Raw genomic sequence first — 20,657 nt, forward strand, 5'->3', positions numbered from 1 at the left:
CCACCCATTGACTCTGTCTACACATCCTGCTGCCTTGGGAAAACAGCCAGCATAATCAAAGTCCCCTCCCACCCATTATACTCTCTTGCACCCTCTTCTATCAGGCGGAAGATAGAGAAATTTGAAAGTATGTACCAACAGACTCAAGAACAGCTTCTTCCCTGATGTTATCAGACTTTTGAATGAACTTCTCAAATATCTCTCTCTGCACCTTCTCTGTAGCTGTAACAGTGTATTCTGCCTCCTGTTTGATCACCCCAATGAACTTATATATTATGACGTACCTATATAACATGCAAAACAATATCTTTCACTGTGTCTCGATACATGTGATAATAATAAATCAAATAGAATCCAATCCAACCAAACTCTGGCCTTTCCCTGTCAGACTAACCATCATCCCAATTACCTTTCAGTAACTTCCATCTGCTGGAGTATAACATCTCCCAAACTTGCTGGAACCCATTCTCGTTATGGAACTCGTTAATGGGGAGCATCTGCCTTCTGTTTAAACACAATACCCTTCCCCGGTAATGAGGCATCACAGAACCTTTTGATCAGGAACCAGCCTGCAATTCACCTCCAAGACTGGCTCGCTTCTTCTCCCTTCCTTCTTTATTAACACAGGCTGAAGTTCATTTCTTGCTCAGTACACAACTCCAAATCAAAACTGGGGATGTGTAAAAGAACGATAAATCAGTGAGATCTGGAACAAATGAAAGTCCGCTCTTTTTGGAATGAGAATGGGAGTGCACACACAAAGGGCGGGAAATCCACACATAAAGGAAGGATGCTGAAATGTCATTGATGAAGAGAAAAATCTTGCAATGCATGCATTTGCATTATTCATTTATGGGACGTGGGTATCGCTGGCTGGGCCAGCATTTTTCACCCATTTCCAGCGGTCCTTGGGAAATGGGGTTTAGCTGCCTTCTTGAATTTCTGCAGTTTGATCTGTTGGAGGTTGACCCACAAAACCCTTTCAGAGAGAATTTGAGGATTTTGACCCACTGATGATGAAGGAACTGCTGATATATTTTTAAGTCAGAATTGTTGTAAAGAGGTGGTGTACTGTACCTTTAAGGAAGTTAAAAGCTAGCAGAATTACCTGACACAGCACCAAGCGTCCTGTACACGATATAACGAAACATTTGGTTGAACAACTTGATTAGCTCGTTGCCTAGAGATGCTAAAACAAATTCAAATTAGGCCAATCAGTTTAACTTACATCTTGAAAAATACAAAACTCTAACCAAGTTTGAACTTTGTATGTTGACAATCTTAAAAGCCAATGCTTTGGGGGATATAAGACCAAGGAAAATTGAACAGTTGGGAGGAGAACTGCCAAGCTAATGACATCTGCAAACTGCTCAGAGAATAGCTCTCTTAAAGGTACTTTTATCAATCTGTAAACTATGAGGCAGAATCCCCAAGAAGAAGAAAAGAAGACAGAGGACCATCCAAATAGAAGATTCAACAGCTGGCTGGTTTTCAAATTTTAACTTTTTGGTAAATCTTAATTGGGGGGGTTTTATCGGATTAGTATTATGTAAGGGAAGGTAAAGGATAGGTTACAGGAAGGAGTTGTAAATAATTGTTAGTCAATTATTCTCTGTTATACTTTAAGAAATAAAGTTGTTAATTTGTACTTTAAATAGTTCTTGGCCTCTTGAATTTTCACAGATTACTGCACGGGGTAGATCTTTTCTGTGTTGCTGGTTTAAATTAAGCAGGAGGGTTTACCCCATGTCATCACATTTTGGAGGCTTGGGTATGGGATTTGAACAGGTTTAGACAGATTTGAATAGAGTCAGGGTATGAAAACTCCCAGCAGATTTAAACACTTGCAGGTTAGTGTCCTGGATGTTTAAATAAAATGTAGGTGAGGCAATTTGCTTAATTTCAGTGGCTTGTAGTTGATTAATTTAAAAGTGAGAGAAATGGCTCTTAAAATTACTAAAGAGTTTCTGGGATTTGAAGATGATTCCCAATTTTATCAAGCAAGTTTAGAAGGAAAGAAAACTACCATACTTTTAGAATTAGCAAAGAGATTAGATTTGGGTTTGACCAAGGACAAAAGTAAAGCTGAAATTGTAAGGGAATTACTCAAACACATTGGTGCATCAGAGAACCAGACAAGTGCAGTAGAGGTAGAAAAACTTAAATTATACTTGAGGAAAATGGAGTTAAAAGATAAACAATGAGTGAGAGAGAGAGGAAAGAAACTGGGAGAGAGAATGGAAAAGAGAGAGAGAGAAGAGAGGGAGAGAGGAAGAAGAGAGAGAAAGTTCTTAGCTGAGCAAATAGAGAGAGAATTTGAACTTAAGAAGTTGAGGCTTAGTCAGCAAAGTCATGTTAACAGGATGGGGATTAAAAGAGAAGGTAGTGATGTATATAAATATTTCAAAACACTGCCACATTTTGATGTAAAAGATGATGAAGCCTTCTTTATTTTATTTGAAATATTGGTGAGGCAAATAGGGTGGTCAAAGGGGTTTTGGGTAATGCTAGTCAGACTAAACTGCGAAGCAGATCTAGCGAGGTATTTGCTGCACTGTCAGATGAGTGGTCAACAGATTATAAAGAAGTTAAACAGGCTATTTTAAGTGCTTGTGAATTAGTACCAGAAGTATTAAGACAGCAGTTCAGAAACACAAAGAAGGAACCAGGTCAGACTTATGTTGAATTTGAAAGCATTAAACACAATCATTTTGATAGATGGGTGAGTGTTTTAAAAATAGATAAGACCTTTGAGGATCTACGAGAGATTATTCTGCTGGAGGAATTTAAAAACTCATTTTCAGAGATGGTAAGAATTCACATGGAGGAACAGCAAGTTCAGGAGGTGAGAAGGGCAGCAGAATTAGCAAATGAATACGTTTGTGCATGAGACAAGCTTCTGGCCAGAACTTCATCCTGTGGGGAAAAAAAGTTGGGAGAAAGGGAGATCCTACACTACAAAACCAAGAGTAGAGAACACTGGTAAGAATTTACCACAGGTTAAAGAAGCGCAAGAGGGTGGAAAGGAGGTGAAAGGCCTCAGGTGTTTTCACTGTAATGGAGTGGGCACAGAAGATTCCAGTGCCGGTGGTTTCAGAAGGACACTGGGAAAAGGTGTTACACTGCCAGAGGTGGGACACGTAAAGTCACAGTGCTGGTTGTTAAAGAAAGGCAGTGTGGGAAAAGATGTTGTAAAAGAAGCTAAGCCAGTGGCAGTAGTGAAGGTAATAAAGGAGACCCCAAGAAGAACCAAGGAACTGCAGGAGAGTGCACAGCCAAGGAAGGGGCTAGGTATGGTGTTAGTGCCTGATCTCTACAAAGAATTTGCATCTGTGAGTAAAGTTTACTCAGAAGGAGCAAGGGCAGATGGACAAGAATTTATAATTTTGAGAGGTACAAGAACTAACCAGATAAGGGATGAGCGAATATACATTTTTTTGATCTGTTACCTGCAGGTGTGGTAATTTGTGGGAGAGATGGACAGAAATTTAGTGTTCTCCTATGTATGATCATGTTGGAGTGCCAACTCAAGACTGGGGAAATTACAGTGAGAGTGATTGACAGAGTGTCAGTTTCAGGAATTCAGCTTGCTCTTGGGAACAATTTATCAGGAATCGAGGTGGGAATGGCATCCCTTGTTGTGGAGAAGACCAAGGAAGAGCAAGGAGCTGAGGAGTTAAAACAGAAATATCCTGGCATTTTCCAAGACTATGTAGTAAACAGATCCCACGATCATAAGCCACAGCATAAAATGAGAAGTAAAGAGAAAGGTGAAGGAGTTGCGGTTCAGTTAGCAGACACTGTGTTTGATGTAATGGTGCAGGAAAGACCTGAAGAGGCAGAGGGTCAGACAGAGGTGTTTCATCCTGAAAGGCTAATGGACTTGCAACAGCAAGACAAGATGATAAATGGTATATATGTGGATACATACTCAGAAAAGGATATTGAGAATATTCCTGAGGGCCATTATCTGAAAGATAGAATCCTACAGCAGAAATGGAGGCCACGGCAAGTTAGTGCAGAGGAGAAATGGGCCAAAGTGCACCAGATTCTGTAGCATACAGACAGGAAGTGATACAGGAAGCACGGTGGGCGGCACGGTGGCACAGTGGTTAGCACTGCTGCCTCGCAGCGCCAGAGACCCGGGTTCAATTCCCGCCTCAGGCGACTGACTGTGTGGAGTTTGCACATTCTCCCCGTGTCTGCGTGGGTTTCCTCCGGGTGCTCCGGTTTCCTCCCACAGTCCAAAGATGTGCAGGTCAGGTGAATTGGCCATGTTAAATTGTCCGTAGTGTTAGGTAAGGGGTAAACGTATGGGTGGGTTGCGCTTCGGCGGGTCGGTGTGGACTTGTTGGGCTGAAGGGCCTGTTTCCACACTGTAAAGTAATCTAATCTAATCTACCTGGCGGAGGTCACTTAGGGGTACAAACGACTCGGGCTAAGGTATAAAAACATTTTTATTGGCCTGGAATGCACAAGGGTGTTTTGAACTTTTGCCATAAGTGCCAAATGGTAGGTAAGCCACAGGCGGTAATAAAAGCAGCACTTTTGTTGCCAATTCCCACATTTGGACAACTTTTTTGTGGGTTGTAATTGATTGTGTAGGTACCCTCCTGAGAACTAAAAGTGGGAACCAATACTTGCTAACCATAATGAATGTATCTACCAGATTTCCGGAGGCAATTCTATTACGGAGCATTAAGGCAAACAGGATGAAAGAGGAGTTAGTAGCTTTCTTCACACGGTATGGGCTACCCAGAGAGATGCAGTCGGACCAAGGATCTAATTTAACTGCTCGGCTGTTTAAGGAGGTTATGGTATACAGCACTTTAAATCAAATGCATATCATCCTGAATCCCAGGGAGCTTTTGAAAGGTGGCATCAGAATTTGAAGACCATGTTGAGAGCAGACTGTCAGGATCACCCAAATGATTCGGATAAAGGTATCCCATTCATTTTGTTTGCCATTTGAGATGCCCCAAATGAATCGACTCAGTTAGAACAGAGAACATAGAATAATACAGCGCAGAACAGGCCCTTTGGCCCTCAGTGTTGCGCTGATCTGTGAACTATTCTCAGCTCGTCCCCCTACAATATCCCAAAATCATCCGTATGCTTATCTAAGGATTGTTTAAATCTCCCTAACGTGGCTGAGTTGACTACATTAGCATGTAGGACGTTCCACGCCCTTACCACGCTCTGCATAAAGAACCTGCCTTTGACATCTGTCTTAAATCTATCACCCCTCAAGTTGGAGTTATGCCCCCCGTACAAGCTGACGTCATCATCCTAGGAAAATGACTTTCACTGTCTCCCCATCTAATCTTCTGATCATCTTGTATGTCTCTCTCAAATCCCCTCTTAGCCTTCTTCTTACCAATGAGAACAGACCCAAATCTCTCAGCCTTTCCTCATAAGACCTTCCCTCCAGACCAGGCAACATCCTGGTAAATCTCCTCTGCACCTTTCCCAATGCTTCCACATCATTTCCGAAATATGGGGACTAGAACTGTACACAATATTCCAAGTGTGGCCGCACCAGCGTTTTGTATAGTTGCAGCATGATATTGCGGCTCTGGAACTCAATCCCTCTACCAATGAAACCTAACACATCGTATGCCTCCTTAACAGCACTATCCGCCTGGGTGGCAACTTTCAGGGATCTATGCACGTGGACTCCAAGATCCCTCTGCACATCCACACGACCAAGAATCTTTCCATTGACCCAGTACTCTGCCTTTCTGTTATTCTTCCCAAAGTGCATCACCTCACATTTAGTGCATTGAACTCCATTTGCCCCCTCTCAGACCAATTCTGCAATTTATCCAAATCCCCCTACAACCTGTAACATTCTTCCAAACTGTCCACTACTCCACCAACTTTAGTGTCATCTGCAGATTTACTAATCCATCCACCTATGTCTGCGTCTAAGTCATTTATAAAAATGACAAACAGCAGTGGGCCGAAAACAGATCCTTGTGGCACACCACTAGTAACTAGACTCCAGGCTGAATATTTTCCATCAACCACCACTTGCTGCCTTCTTTCAGAAAGCCAGTTTCTAATCCAAACTGTTAAATCACCCTCAATTCCATGCTTCTGCATTTTCTCCAACAGCCTACCATGTGGAACCTTATCAAAGGCTTTACTGAAGTCCATATATACCACGTCAACTGCCCTACCCTCATTTACATGCTTGGTCACATTCTCAAAAAACTCAATGAGGTTTGTGAGACATGACCTGCCCTTGACAAAACCATGTTGACTATCTGAAATCAACTTGCTAGATGATTATAAATCTTATCTCTTATATTCGGGCATGAAGTGAGAGGTCTTTTGAAATTAATTAAAGAAAAATTGACAGGACCAAAGTCAGATATCTCCAACTTAAATTACATATCTGAGGTGAGGGCGAGACTAAATCGAGTAGGTGAGTTAGCTAAACAGCAGCAAAACAAGGCACAGTATAGAATGAAGCAGGTGGGAGATGACTCGGACATTTTCCTGAGGGGATAATCTGTTAGTCCTGTTATCAATGATAGGTGATCCCTTCAAAGCAAGGTTTAGTGGTCTCCATCAAATTGAGAAAATGTTGAGTCAGATGAACTATCTAGTAAAGATGCCTGATAGAAAGAAAAGTTTTGGGTATGTCATGTGAACATGTTGAAGCCGTATTATACTGAAGAGAAAGAACTGGAGAAATAGGTGTTAGTTACTTCCCCGCAGAGTGAGGAATCAAATCCCGATGATGTGGATTTTGATGTCCCTCAAAATAGATTAAAAAATGAAGAAGTCCTTGCGGAGTGGGATAGATTAGTGAGCTATCTGTCTCAAGATAGTTGTTACTGCAGTATGAGGACATATGTAAGAATCAGTTGGGGAGGACTAATGCTATTGTACATGAAGTAGACGTAGGGAATATTGCTCTGATAAAACAACATCCCTATTGGCTTAATTCTTTCAAAGCCAGACAGGTCCAGATGGAGTGGAGGCAATGCTCGACGAGGACATCATCGAACCAAGCCAGAGAGAGTGGGGTTCGCTAATCATTGTAGCTCCCCAACCGGACAGGACTCAACAACTTGGTTAGGGTGAAAGGAAAGGCTAGAAACGTATAGGGAATGCTGGATGGCTAAAGAAATTGAGGGTTTGGTGAAGAAAAAGAAGGAAACACATGTCAGGTATAGATTGAGTGAATACTTGGAAGAGTATAAAGGCAGTAGGAGTATACTTAAGAGGTAAATCAGGAGGGTAACAATGGAACATGAGACAGTTTTGGCAAATAGAATTTAGGAGAATCCAAAGGGTTTTTACAAATACTTTAAGGACAAAATGGGTAACGAGGGAGAGAATAGGACCCATCAAAGATCAGCAAGGCGGCCTTTGTGTGGAGCCACAGAAAATGGGGAAGATACTAAACGAGTATTTTGCATCAGTATTTACTGTGGAAAAGGATATGGAAGATATAGATTGTAGGGAAATAGATGGTGACATCTTGAAAAATGTCCATATTACAGAGGAGGAAGTGCTGGATGTCTTGAAATGGTTAAAGATGGATAAATCCCCAGGACCTGATCAGGTGTACCCTAGATCTCTGTGGGAAGCTAGAGAAGTGATTGCTGGGCCTCTTGCTGTGATATTTGTATCATCGATAGTCACAGGTGAGGTGCCGGAAGAGTGGAAGTTGGCTAACGTGCTGCCACTGTTTAAGAAGGGTGGTAAGGACAAGCCAGGGCACTACAGACCAGTGAGCCTGATGTCGGTGGTGGGCAAGTTGTTGGAGGGAATCCTGAGGGACAGGATGTACATGTAGTTAGAAAGGCAAGGACTGATTAGAGATAGTCAACATGTCTTTATGCGGGGGAAATCATGTCTCACAAACTTGATTGAGATTTTTGAAGAAGCAACAAAGAGGATTGATGAGGGCAGAGCAGTAGATGTGGTCTATATGGACTTCAGTGAGACATTTCACAAGTTTAGATCTCATGAAATACAGGGAGAACTAGCCATTTGGATACAGAACTAGCTCAAAGGTAGAAGATAGAGGGAAGTGGTAGAGGGTTGTTTTTCAGAATGGAGGCCTGTGACCAGTGGAGCGCCACAAGGATCCTGCATCCACTACTTTTCATCAGTTATATAAATGATTTGGATGTGAGTATAAGAGGTACAGTTAGTAAGATTGCAGATGACATCAAAATTGGAGGTTACCCCAGATTACAACAGGATCTGGACCAGATGGGCCAATGGGCTGAGAAGTGGCAGATGGAGTTTAATTCAGATAAATGCGAGGTGCTGCATTTTGGGAAAGCAAATCTTAGCAGGACTTCTTCACTTAATGGTAAGGTCCTAGGGAGTGTTGCTGAACAAAGAGACCTTGGAGTGCAGGTTCATAGCTCCTTGAAAGTGGAGTCGCAGGTAAATAGGATAGTGAAGAAGGCGTTTGGTATGCTTTCCTTTATGAGTCAGAGTACTGAATACAGGAGTAGGAGGGTCATGTTGCAGCTGTACAGGACATTGGTTAGGCCGCTGTTGGAATATTGTGTGCAATTCTGGTCTCCTTCCTATCGGGAAGATGTTGTAAAACTTGAAAGGGTTCAGACAAGATTAACAAGGATGTTGACAGGGTTGGAGGATTTGAGCTGTCGGGAGATGCTGAACAGGCTGGGGCTATTTTCCCTGGTGCATCAGAGGCTGAGGGGTGACCTTATAGAGGTTTACAAAATTATGATGGGCATGGATAGGATAAATAGACAAAGTCTTTTCCCTGGGGTCGGGGAGTCCAGAACTCGGGGGCATAGGTTTAGGGTGAGAGGGGAAAGATATAAAAGAGACCTAAGGGCAACGTTTTCACGCAGAGGGTGGTACATGTATGGAATGAGCTGCCAGAGGAAGTGCTGGCGGCTGGTACCATTGCAACATTTAAGAGGCATTTGGATGGGTATATGAATAGGAAGGGTTTGGAGGAATATGGGCTGGATGTGGCAGGTGGGACTGGATTGGGTTGAGATATCTGGTCAGAATGGATGGCTTAGACTGAAGGATCTGTTTCCGTGCTGTCCATCTCTATGACTCTAATTCTGTGTGGATTATGGGAAGGTCAATGCCGTTATAAAGTCAGACTCATATCCAATACCTAGATTGGAGGACTGTATTGAGGAAGTTGGACAAGCCATTTACATCACCAAATTGAACTTACTGCGTGATTACTGGCAAGTACCTTTATCAGAGACAGTGAAAAAAAATTCTTGGAATGAAGAATGCACCTGTCACGTTCCAAAGACTCATGAACAGAGTTGTAGCTGGTTTAACAAACTGGGCAGTCTATTTGGACGATGTAGTGATCTTCAGTAAGTCCTGGAAATATCGCATGGTAAAGTTGGCAGAGCTCTTTGAATGACTACAAGAGGCAAAACTGGTGATAAATTTAAATAAAACTGAATTCTCGGAAGCACAGGTGACATTCTTTGGACATGACATCGGTCATGGAATGTTGACTCCACGGAAAGCAAAGACGAAGGCCATCGAGGATTTTCCATGACCAACCTCGAAGAAAGAGGTGTTTCGATTCTTAGGACTCAGCGGATTCTCTCAGAAGTTTGTTCCAAATTTAAGCAGTGTAGTGACACTGTTAACCGATTTGCTGAGGAAGAACACAAAGTTTTGGTGGACAGAACAATGTCAGGAGGCACTCAACCATTTGAAATCAATATTAACCACCAAACCAGTTTTAGCTACACCAAACTTTTCAAAACCTTTTAAAGTTGCCATGGATGCTAGTGACATAGGAGTTGGAGATGTACTCCTACAGGAAGATGAGGAGGGGATTGAACTGCCGGTTGGTTACTTTTCGAAGAGGGTCAACATCCACCAGAGGAAATACTCTGTGACTGAAAAACAACTATTGAGTTTGGTACTGGCCTTACACTATTTTAATGTTTTTGGCACGGAGAACATGTCAGAGATGGTTGTGTACACAGACCACAAACCTCTTCCATTCTTAGAACATTTCAAAGACAAGAATATGAGACCATTTCATTGCAGTCTTTAATTTAAAAGTTGTACGTGTCGAGGGTTGTAAGAATATAATCGCAGATGCGTTATCACGTATTTAACTGATAAAGTTTAGATGTGATTTGTCTTTATTTAATGTTATATACATATGTACTGTTATATGGGAAGAAGTTAAGGTGAACTTAGATTAAAGATATCTGTATGTTAGGTTAATGTGTTTAAAGAGTAGAAAAAAATGAAGTCATCTTTTCATTATGATGGTTCATTTTTTCATAAGAGGAGAGGTGTTATGAAGATGTGGGTACTGTACCTTTAAGAAAGTTAAAAGCTAGCAGAACTATCTGACACTGCAGCAACTGTTCTGAGCAAGAGGTAATGCAATACTTGGTCCAACAACTCGAAAAGCTGGTTGCTTGGAGATGACAAAACAAATTTGAATTAGGCCAATCAGTTTAAATTATTCCCCAAAAAGTACTAAGCTCCAATCAAATTTGAATTGAGTATATTTATAATCTTGAAAGCCAATGGCACAATCTGATGCCATTGTATGAGACCAAGGAAAATTGAACAGTTAGGAGGAGAACTGCCAAACCACCAGCATCTGCATACTGCCTGGAGAATAGCTCTCTTAGAGGTACCTTTATCTGTCAGTAACCTATGAAGCATAATCCCTAAGAAGAGGAAAAGAGGATCGAGGAAGATTTACAAAGAAGATTCGACAGCTGACAGGTTTTAAAAACTTGAATTTTTGGAAAATCTTAGTCAGGTGTTTATCGTCCGAGTATTGTATAAAAGCTAGGTTAGAGGAAAGAGTTGTGAATAGTTGCTCGTTAATTATTCTCTGTTATACTTTAAGAAGTAAAGTTGTTAATTTGTACTTTAAATAGTTCTTGTCCTCTTAAATTTTCACAGAATACTGCATGGGATAAATCATTTCTGTGTTGCTGGTTTAAACGAAGCAGGAGGGTTTACCCCGTGATGTTACAGGATGGTGAGTAACAGGCTTGGAGAGGAACTTTGAAGTTGTAGTGTTCCCAAGATTCTGCTGCCCTTGCCCTGTTGGACACAGGAAAATTAAGTTATTAAAAAAGTCCAATTGCATTCTTAGCATCTGATTACAGAAGTGGTATTTTACTTTGAAGCGCATTAAGCAAATTCAATTGCATCAGTGATGGTAGAGGAAACTGTTGCAAGTTAACCCAGACACAATCTATGAATGTGGTTTTCACGAGAAAAGTAGGAACTAAAACTGAGAAAAACGTTGCTTTTCTCTAATTGTTGCTAAAGGCATGAAGATCCTCTGAGTGAGAACATGGAGCTGGACAACATTTACTCCAATCTGAATTATGATCAACTGAAACAAGACAGGAAACAGCAAAACCTAAAATCAGGTAAACATCCATAATCTGGTCATTATTGTACAGGTTACTCAATCTTTGTTAATTTACCTTCAGTAACTCACCTTCAGATCAATGAACAACAATGTAAATATTTCTCATTGTTTGAGACAAAGAGTTGTCAGGAAATTCCACTTCTTCAGAATTGCTGGATTTTAGAGCTGATCAGTGAGATAACATAATATGGTCAGACACTCTTCCGTGACCATCCCTTTTAACCGTTTGTGTTGTGAACAAACAATGAAATAAATCAATTGGTTAGAAAAGCAGTGTGACCATCCCTTTAACTGATGGTGTTATTGACTCACACTGAAATCCATGAGGAAGATTTTGAAGTAAAGATGTGGGGAGGGGGTGGGGGGGGGGGGGGGGGGGGATAGTGAAACATTGAAGAATTGACAAGGAGGGAGGTGTCTGATTGAGAATGTGGTCTTTGTTTTTTTAATGATGCAGATGACACAATAACTGATGATTTGTGTCTGTTTTGTATGACCCATACATTTTGTCATGTTAATTCTTGTGCAGTGTTTGATCTTTAATGAATGTCTGTGACCTCAGCAAATGCATGACCGTTAGGTCTAATGTTAAAACATTCCAGCATTGACAGTCTAATGTAAAGGGGAGGGGGGGGGGGGGAGGAATGACACAAAGGGGTGTCTATGATGATGTGGAAAACAGGATGGATGAACTGTTGGAATTGATTTTTTGGGGGGACAGATATCTCATGATCTCAGTGAAGGTTTCCCAAGTATAAGTTTGTTTCAGAGGAATCTCTGTTCCCCGAGTACTTCATGGGAACATACCATGAGAACAAAGAGCCAAATAGTTCAATCTCTTTTACTATAAAGTGTAACATCCACAGCACTTCAATATACTAATTGGTCACATTGACAGTTCTGATTTCACATGGAGTCAGACAGCATGGAAACTGCAGACCCCTCAGTCCAACCTGTCCATGTCAAACATAATCCCAAACCAAACTAGTCCCACTTGGCCGCAACTGGCCCATATCCCTCCAAACATTCCTTGTTCATGCACTTATCCAAATGTCTTTTAAACATTATAACTGTACCCATATCCATCACTTTCTCTGGAAGTTAATGTCACATTCAAACCACTCTCTGTGTAAGGAATTTGCCCCTTACGTTTTTTAAAATCTTTTTCCTCGCACCTTAAAAAATAATCCCCTTTAATCTTGAAATGTCCCAGCCTCAGGAAAAGACACCTGCCATTCCATACCCATCATGATTTTATAAACTTCTATAAGGTCACCCCTTAACCTCCTCTGCTCCAGTGAAAAGAGTTCCATCCTTTCCAGTCTATTTTTATATCTCAAACCCTCCATCCCTGGCAACAGCCTGGGAAATCTTTTCTGAACCCTCTCCAGTTTAATAACAACTTTTCCATAACTGAGCAACCGGAACAGGACTCAGTGCTCCAGACATGGCCTCACCAATGTTGTGAACAATGAAATAAACCAAATGGTCAGAAAAATAGTGTGACCATCCCTTTAACTGACGGAGTTATTGACTCACTCTGAAACCCTTGAGGAAGATCTTGAAGTGAAGACGTTTAGGAGGAGATAGTGCAACATTGAAGAATTGATGAGGAGGGAAGTGTCTGATTGAGAAATGCTCTTTATTCCCTGTACAACTTGGATTAACCTCAACATGACCTCTCAACTCCTGTACTCAAAAGTCTAAGCAATGAGTGCAAGTGAGCTAAATGTGATGCAAACTTCAGAGATCAGAACCACCACAATCCAAGACCACCTGATGATATCTCCCTGATACCTTTGCCATGTCCCACATGAGAAACAAACCCATTCTTTGCTTCCATCTGGTAAACAAAAGGGTACTGAGTGTCAGAGATGGTTAGTGCAGAATGTGTTCCAGCATTTCACACTGAGACAGTATCGCACATCACGTACAAACACCATCAGTGTTAACACACGCCCTGAACCGGTCACAGTGTGGATCAATCTTTCTTTAAATCACTGTCACATCAGCTACGCTCTCCTTTCCTCCAACCACACTGACCATTTGGATCAGCCAATAAGATGCAAGCAGAATGTGTTGTGTATGGTCATTACACTTTGGTTTATTGTAATACCAGAACAGTTCCAGGATTTCTTTCCGATTGGATTGGCGGCAGTCAGGATGCATCGTCTTTCTCTGGGAATAACTGTACCTTATTCCACAGTTCATCACCATTCTGATTGCGGAACAATAAGTCACGTAGCAATTTTAATTTCTAAATATTTGCTATGCATAATCAACGCTGCAAATTATTTCCAGCCCCTGGGTTACTTTTAGAGTGCGGGACAGCCAAATGCAGGGGAATAAAACCCAGCAAGATCAGCTCAAGAAGCAACTCCATCAGCTCTAAGGGCAATAAGGGATTCCAACACATTAAATCATATTGAAGGAAAAGAACCTCAGATCAATTACTCTCGAATTTCTGAGACACTCACCGTGGTGCAGGAGGGCCGTTCTGTTTGGAAATGAGGCTCTTACTGAGACCCACTCCTTCAAATATCCTGGGCACCTTCAAAATAATCAATGGTCATAAGGCTCAGAGTGAGAATGGATTGAATTCATTGATGAATGAATGTGATTTGGAAGATCTCCTGAATCTGCAATCTTCCATCACCCCAAGTGTTCAATAGCACGGCTAAAGTCAGTCTGTTTGTATTCTCTCTCTCAGGCTGCAGTATTTATCAGGAAAATAGAGAAGATGACCAGATTGTCTCAGTGAAAAGCTGAGCAGAACTGATGAGCCAAATGGCCTCGACCTGCTCCGATATCGTATGGTCTCACTGTAAAAATGAAACTAAAAATCCCACAACACCAGGTTAGAGTCCAACAGGTTCATTTGGAAGCACTAGCTTTCGGAGCACTGCTCCGTCATCAGGTGGTTGTGGAGGTGAAGATCATGCTCACAGAATTTATAGCCAAAGGAGTCCAGTGTCATGGAGGTGTGATACTGTAAACAATCCCAGATTAAAACTTTCACATTTTATCATGGGATATGCTGGTTTCTGTTCGAGATGTAAATCCCAGAACTTCCCCCAAATTACATTCTCAAGTTAGCTGAGTTTTTCAACCAATAGGTGTGAAATCAGTCTGTGTCCCAATGCTATGTCAGACTGACAAACCCTCTGTATAGTTTTACAGAGTTTTACATGGATTCATGCAGTTTTGAGCAAAATAAAATGTAATTCTGCAAAAACAAATACACCCCATAAGCTGACATGTGTGCACTTCACTCCTATTGTTTCAAAAGCTGGGCTAACGTGAGTATGTAATTTGAGGGAAGTTCTGGGATTTACAAATCAAAGAACAGAAACCAGCATATCCCATTATAAAAGGTGAAAGTTTTAATCCGGGATTGTTTACAGTATCACACCTCCATGACACTGGATCCCTTTGGCTATAAATTCTGTGATCATCATCTTAACCTCTACAACCACCTGATGACGGAGCAGTGATATGAAAGCTAGTGCTTCCAAATAAACCTGTTGGACTCTAACCTGGCGTGTGGGATTTTTAACTTTGTCCACCCCAGTCCAACACCGGCATCTCCAGGTCGTGGAAAAATGAACGCAGCATGAGGTGCTATGAAACCAGAGCAGACAAGAAACATTATTCACAAAATAAACTAACTCTGCCCAAAGTAATGATTTGAGATTCCCGAGACCACCACAAAGAAAGGAATCCAGTGATTGAAAGCAAATGGAAATTGGAAACCAAACCAGAGTTGGCAAACTCGGACTCCTCTCCCACTGATGCTGCCAGACCCCCTGAACCTTTCCAAAAATCTCAGGCTTTGATCCTGATTTCCAGACATCTCAGCTCTTCTGTTGAATTGGAACCAAGCTTCAGTTGTGAAAAATCTCATTTTAGTTGAATTTCCCAAACAGTCTCAGCGCTGGTGTCCAGAGGGATTTCATATTTTTCAGCTCCTTTCTAAATTTACACGGGGTGGAGGGGGGGGGGGGGTGGCTATATAAATGCATGGGTTCTGTACACGACTCAGAAACTTTAGCAAAGCCTCTACTCCAAAAGCAATGTGTCCATCGGCTCTGGAGAAGCGGGGTTTGATCCTCTGTTAAATACAAAGCTCACTGCCCTGTCAACCATAACAGTATGAACATACCTGATCCACTGCAACAACAACATGATTGATTTCCTCCGGTTCTCAATCTGTGGATGACTGAGACAGTCTCTCTAGCCTGGGTGTGCTCTGCGGGTTCTGTTTGCCAGGGGAATAGACCGGACAGTTCAAGAATTCAACATGAGGGTCAATGGGAAAGGAAGCCAAAGGAGCCAGGTGCTGGGAAACCAGATGAACACTGTCCCTGGAGCTGAGGAGAAAAAGCCTGCATTTGACAGACATCCCCAGGGCACCCTGTGGATGATTTTCTGGGGTTGAAGTACCAACAAAAACTGACCAAGGACAGTGTTGTTGTGAGCACTCCTGCATTTCTTGCTGTCCAGAGCCTTGCCTGATATTGATAGTCACAGGAGAAAGTGAGGTCTGCAGATGCTGGAGATCAGAGCTGGAAATGTGTTGCTGGAAAAGCGCAGCAGGTCAGGCAGCATCCAGGGAACAGGAGAATCGACGTTTCGGGCATAAGCCCTTCTTCAGGAATGTTGAGCAGTATTTCTCCAGTTACATGTGGGTGGCACGGTGGCACAACGTGGGCAGCACGGTGGCACATGTGGGCAGCACGGTGGCACAGTGGTTAGCACTGCTGCCTCACAGCGTCAGAGACCCGGGTTCAATTCCCGCCTCAGGCGACTGACTGTGTGGAATTTGCATGTTCTCCCCGTGTCTGCGTGGGTTTCCTCCGGATGCTCCGGTTTCCTCCCACCATCCAAAGATGTGCAGGGTCAGGTGAATTGGCCATACTAAATTGCCTGTAGTGTTAGGTATGGGGTAAATGTAGGGGTATGGGTGGGTTTCGCTTCGGCGGGGCGGTGTGGACTTGTTGGGCCGAAGGGCCTGTTTCCACACTGTAATCTAATCTAATCTAAATCTAATCTAAATCTAAATGAGCAACTGCAACTGATATTGGGCTATCGCATGGAGAATGATCAATATAAGGTACCGTTCCTATCAGTCTAATACAGACACTCTCAGAGTGATCCAGAAATCCATGGAAACACTCATGTACACCCTTCAAAGGTTATCACAATAGCAGCATTGCTGTCTGATTGAAGGGAGTTGGGGAATTTATGAATATAAATGTCATGAGTTGATTCCACTGATGAGCAGCTTCATCATACTGATCCTGAGGACATTGTTATAACTGTCAGTTAGATGGGAGGAGGAAGGATATTGGGAACACAAATGACTAACAAACAGATGACAGTACCTCACCGGGGATACTAAGAGCTGTGAGAATCGAGGAGGAAGCAGCTTTTATTGTCAGGATTGCTAGCTGTCCCATTTTGGAAGAGAATTCTGTCGGAATTCCGTAGAATTCTGAAGGCACTGACTGGTGCATGTTGGAGCTATGGGAAGGGGACCTCATTTCTAATCCAAACAATCCCCCCAGAAATTAATTAGTTTAGTTTGAATTCCTGTTAGTTCCGCTCTTTTCGCAAATCTTTAGTTTTTGTGTTTTTTAACTGGTTTGCTTTCTGACTAAGAAGTCACTCAAGAGAATTATAACTTTTTTAATGTCCTTTATAAATAAAGCATGTACAATCAGCAAGTTTTGTAGATTTCGAATCCAAAGGACTGGCCAAAGCAGACCTGTTTCCATGAATGTTCCTGCCTCTTGCCCTGACTGTGCGGAATAATCCAAATCCTGCAGATTATATCCTGCCCACATGCATTATCCAGATCTAGTGTCACCATTGCAGATACACAACCGAAGGGCAAAGCTCTCCTTATTGTTCCTGCTCCACATTCACAACAAGAGATGGCCATCTTCTGTTGCACTTATTCCAATCTGTGCTTGTGATTAAGGAGAGTGGGGCTTTATCTTTTGGTAATGCTGCTACATGGCCCCCCACTCTAGAGGGGACTGAATCCTGGGCAGTTCCAGTAGTCTCTATATTTGCACAAAGGTGTCTGTTGTAATTGACACTTCCAATTAACATAAAAATAACATTTCAGCCACAGTACTGACGGCTTTGCTACCTTCCCCCACCCTCCTCTCTGACCCATCACCTCCATCCCCACCCCCTTCACCTATTGTACTCTATGCTATTTTCTCCCCACCCCCACCCCCCTCTCATTTGTCTCTCCACCCTTAAGGCTTCCTGTCCCTATTCCTGATGGAGGGCCTTTGCCCAAAACGTCAATTTTCCTGCTCCTCCGATGCTGCCTGACCTGCTGTGCTTTTCCAGCACCACTCTAATTTAGACTCTGATTTCTAGCATCTGCAGTCCTTGTTTTTACCCAGTTTTATGCATGATATTGGCGACAGCAATTTTCCACTGTTCTGGATGTATGTTTGCTCGCTTTCAGATGTTTCCTCACCATACGCGGTAACATCATCATCAGTGAGCCTCTGGTGAAGCACTGGTGTTATATCCCGCTTTCTCTTTATGTATTTAGGTTTCCTTGGGTTGGTGATGCCTCTGTTTAAATACGCTGTAGAGGTGATTTTCCTCTGCTCTTCGTAGTTCCCCTGTCCTGCAGTGTGTGGTGGCTCATTGAAATAATGTTCTAATGCAGCTTTGTTTGTGGGTGTTGGGATGATTGCGTCTGTAGTTCAGTAGTTGGTCTGTATAAGTTGTTTTCCTGTTAAAAGGAATGGGTGCCCAATGAACACAGTCTGTCGATTTCTCAGCAATAAACTCAAACAAGCAGACAAAGTGTACTCAGAAACCCTTGCCACTCTCCCCAACATCAAAGACATCTCAGAAATGACTGCCAGACCACCCAAACCTTTTGGCATCATAGTGGCCCACAAACCCACCAACACACTAAAACAGTAGCTCATGAACTTAAAAGACCCAATACAGACAACAAGGAAAACACACATCGTACCTTGCAAGAGCTGTAACAAACACTACATTGGACAAACAAACAGAAATCTAGCCAGTAGGATACATGAACATCAACTAGCCACAAAAAGGCATGACTCACTCTCACTATATTGTGACATACAGATGAGGAAGGACACCACTTTGACTAGGGCAACACATCCATCCTCGGACAAACCAAACAGAGACATGAACCAGAATTCCCAGAAGCATGGCTTTCCAACCAGAATTCAATCAACAAACACATCGATTTAGACCCTATCTACCACCCGCTGAGAAAAAGACCGGAAATGACATCATCAACACAGGAAATAACATCACCAACACAGGAATTGATATCACCGACCCAAGGAAACCTAAACACATAAATAGAAAGCGGGATGTAACACTAGCACTTCACTGGAGGCTCACTGATGATGCTACCAGCTCAGTGAGCAAACTTACACACAGAACCTCAACCTGAGCTACAAATCTTCTCAAAACTCACTAATTCTTCACTGTGTTTAGTAATTCCCTCATGCCCACTAGAGGTGACTGTATTTCTGTATCACTGGGTTTATCACGACACACAGAAAAGCTCAGACAGTGTTCCTCTGCTCTGAGTGACCACTCATGTTGAAGATAGAGAGTTTTTTAAAGTATTCACTCACAGGACATGGATTTGGCTGGCCAGATCAGTATTAATTGGTCAGACCAGTATTTATTGACCAGACCGGTGTGTATTGGTCAGACCAGTATTTATTGCTCATCCCAGAGAGCAGTTGAGAGTCAACCACATCTAGAGTCACATACAGACCAGACCAGGGAAGGACAATGACATTAATTAACCAGATGGGTTTTTGTTTACCTGTTAACCGGCATTCGACTCTTAATCCCAGATTTTTATCATCTGCCAAGACTTGGATTTGAACATGGATCCCCAGAACATTACCTCGCTCCCTGGATTAATAATCCTGTGATAATAACCTAACATGGCCATCACCATCTGAGGTAATGGTGCTTCCCTGGAATTATTGCTTCCTCATATTTCAAAAAAACCTGAATGTGTTTCTCCATCACCAGTTGGCCTCCCACACTGCCGGTTCCTGTTCCTCCAACAGTAATTGTACTCTGCATTTACACTGGATAAATCTATCCTCAAATCTGAGTTGTACATCCACAAATGAACAATACGTGTTTGTGTGACACATCAGCGGTGTGTCACTTTACAGACAATAGACTTGAGATTTCTGCGCTGGCACGAGTCCTTCCTTCACAGTAACCATTACCAGATGCAACAAGTAACCTAAATTAAGGCTGGAAGTGACAGTAGCCTGTGGTAGCAGTGAAGATCCATCCATCACCATCAACGATCTTATTTATTTCATAGGAATAGCATCCTCCACTTGCTCCACATGCCTTCTTTTGATATCAGTTATATACCATACATTGGCCAATTGTAACCATTTTGCAATGATACTCTTCCAACAGCACATTCACTTTGTACCAACGGTACCTACTGGCATGGACAAGGATATTACTCGGGGCATTGGCACACTCACTGTATTTTCTTTTTCACTGGTGGGACATGGGTATTGCCCCCTGATACCCATTGATTCTAGTTTTGCTAGGGCTCCTTGATGCCACACTTGGTTTAATTCAGACTTAATATCAAGGGCTGTCCCTCTGCCCTCCCCTCTGGAATTCAGCTCTTTTGTTCATTTTTGAACCCAGGCTATAATGGGGTCAGGAGCTGAGTGACTTTGGGAGAACCCAAACTGGGCATCACTGAGCAAGTTATTGCTGAGCAGATGCTGCTTGGGCAATTTTCCGCATTGTCGGGTAGATGCCAGTGTTGTAACTCTACTGGAACATCTTGGCGAGGGGAGCGGCAAGTCCTGGAGCACAAGTCTTCAGTACTATTGCCAGGATGTTATCAGAACCCTTGCCATTGCACTATCCAGTGTCTGAACTGTTTCTTGATATCACGTGGAGTGAATTGAATTGGCTGAAGCCTGGTATCTGTGATGTTAGAGACCATGGATCATCCAATCGCATGTCTGGCTGATGATTGCTATGAGAACTACAGCCTTATCTTTTACACTGATGTGCTGGACTCTTCCATCATTGAGGATGGGGATATGCATGGAGCCTCCTCCTCCATGAATTATTTAATCATCCACCACTCTTCCTGACTGGATGTAGCAGGACTACAGAGCTTCAATCTGATCCGTTGGTCATGGGATCACTTCGCTCTGTCTATCAC

At 42.5% G+C, this 20,657-nt stretch overlaps 1 protein-coding gene across 2 annotated transcripts in view; it reads left to right on the plus strand.

Annotated features, from left to right (window-relative positions):
• The first annotated feature begins 11,210 nt into the window (after window positions 1-11,210).
• Window positions 11,211-20,657, plus strand: part of LOC122552440 (CD209 antigen-like protein C) — a 69,355-nt gene continuing 59,908 nt past the window's right edge. The window contains exon 1 of one of the 2 annotated variants that reach the window (XM_087983134.1): window positions 11,211-11,402. In XM_087983134.1, the coding sequence (XP_087839260.1) occupies window positions 11,324-11,402 (79 nt within the window). In that variant the 5' untranslated portion in view covers window positions 11,211-11,323. The remainder of the gene's footprint in view (window positions 11,403-20,657) is intronic. The other variant, XM_043695170.2, reaches the window with a different exon arrangement.

Source organism: Chiloscyllium plagiosum, unplaced genomic scaffold (genome assembly GCF_037043375.1).
Source record: "Chiloscyllium plagiosum isolate Xiang-an unplaced genomic scaffold, Cpla_swu_hap1 HiC_scaffold_45, whole genome shotgun sequence".
In the NCBI taxonomy this organism is placed as follows: domain Eukaryota; kingdom Metazoa; phylum Chordata; class Chondrichthyes; order Orectolobiformes; family Hemiscylliidae; genus Chiloscyllium; species Chiloscyllium plagiosum.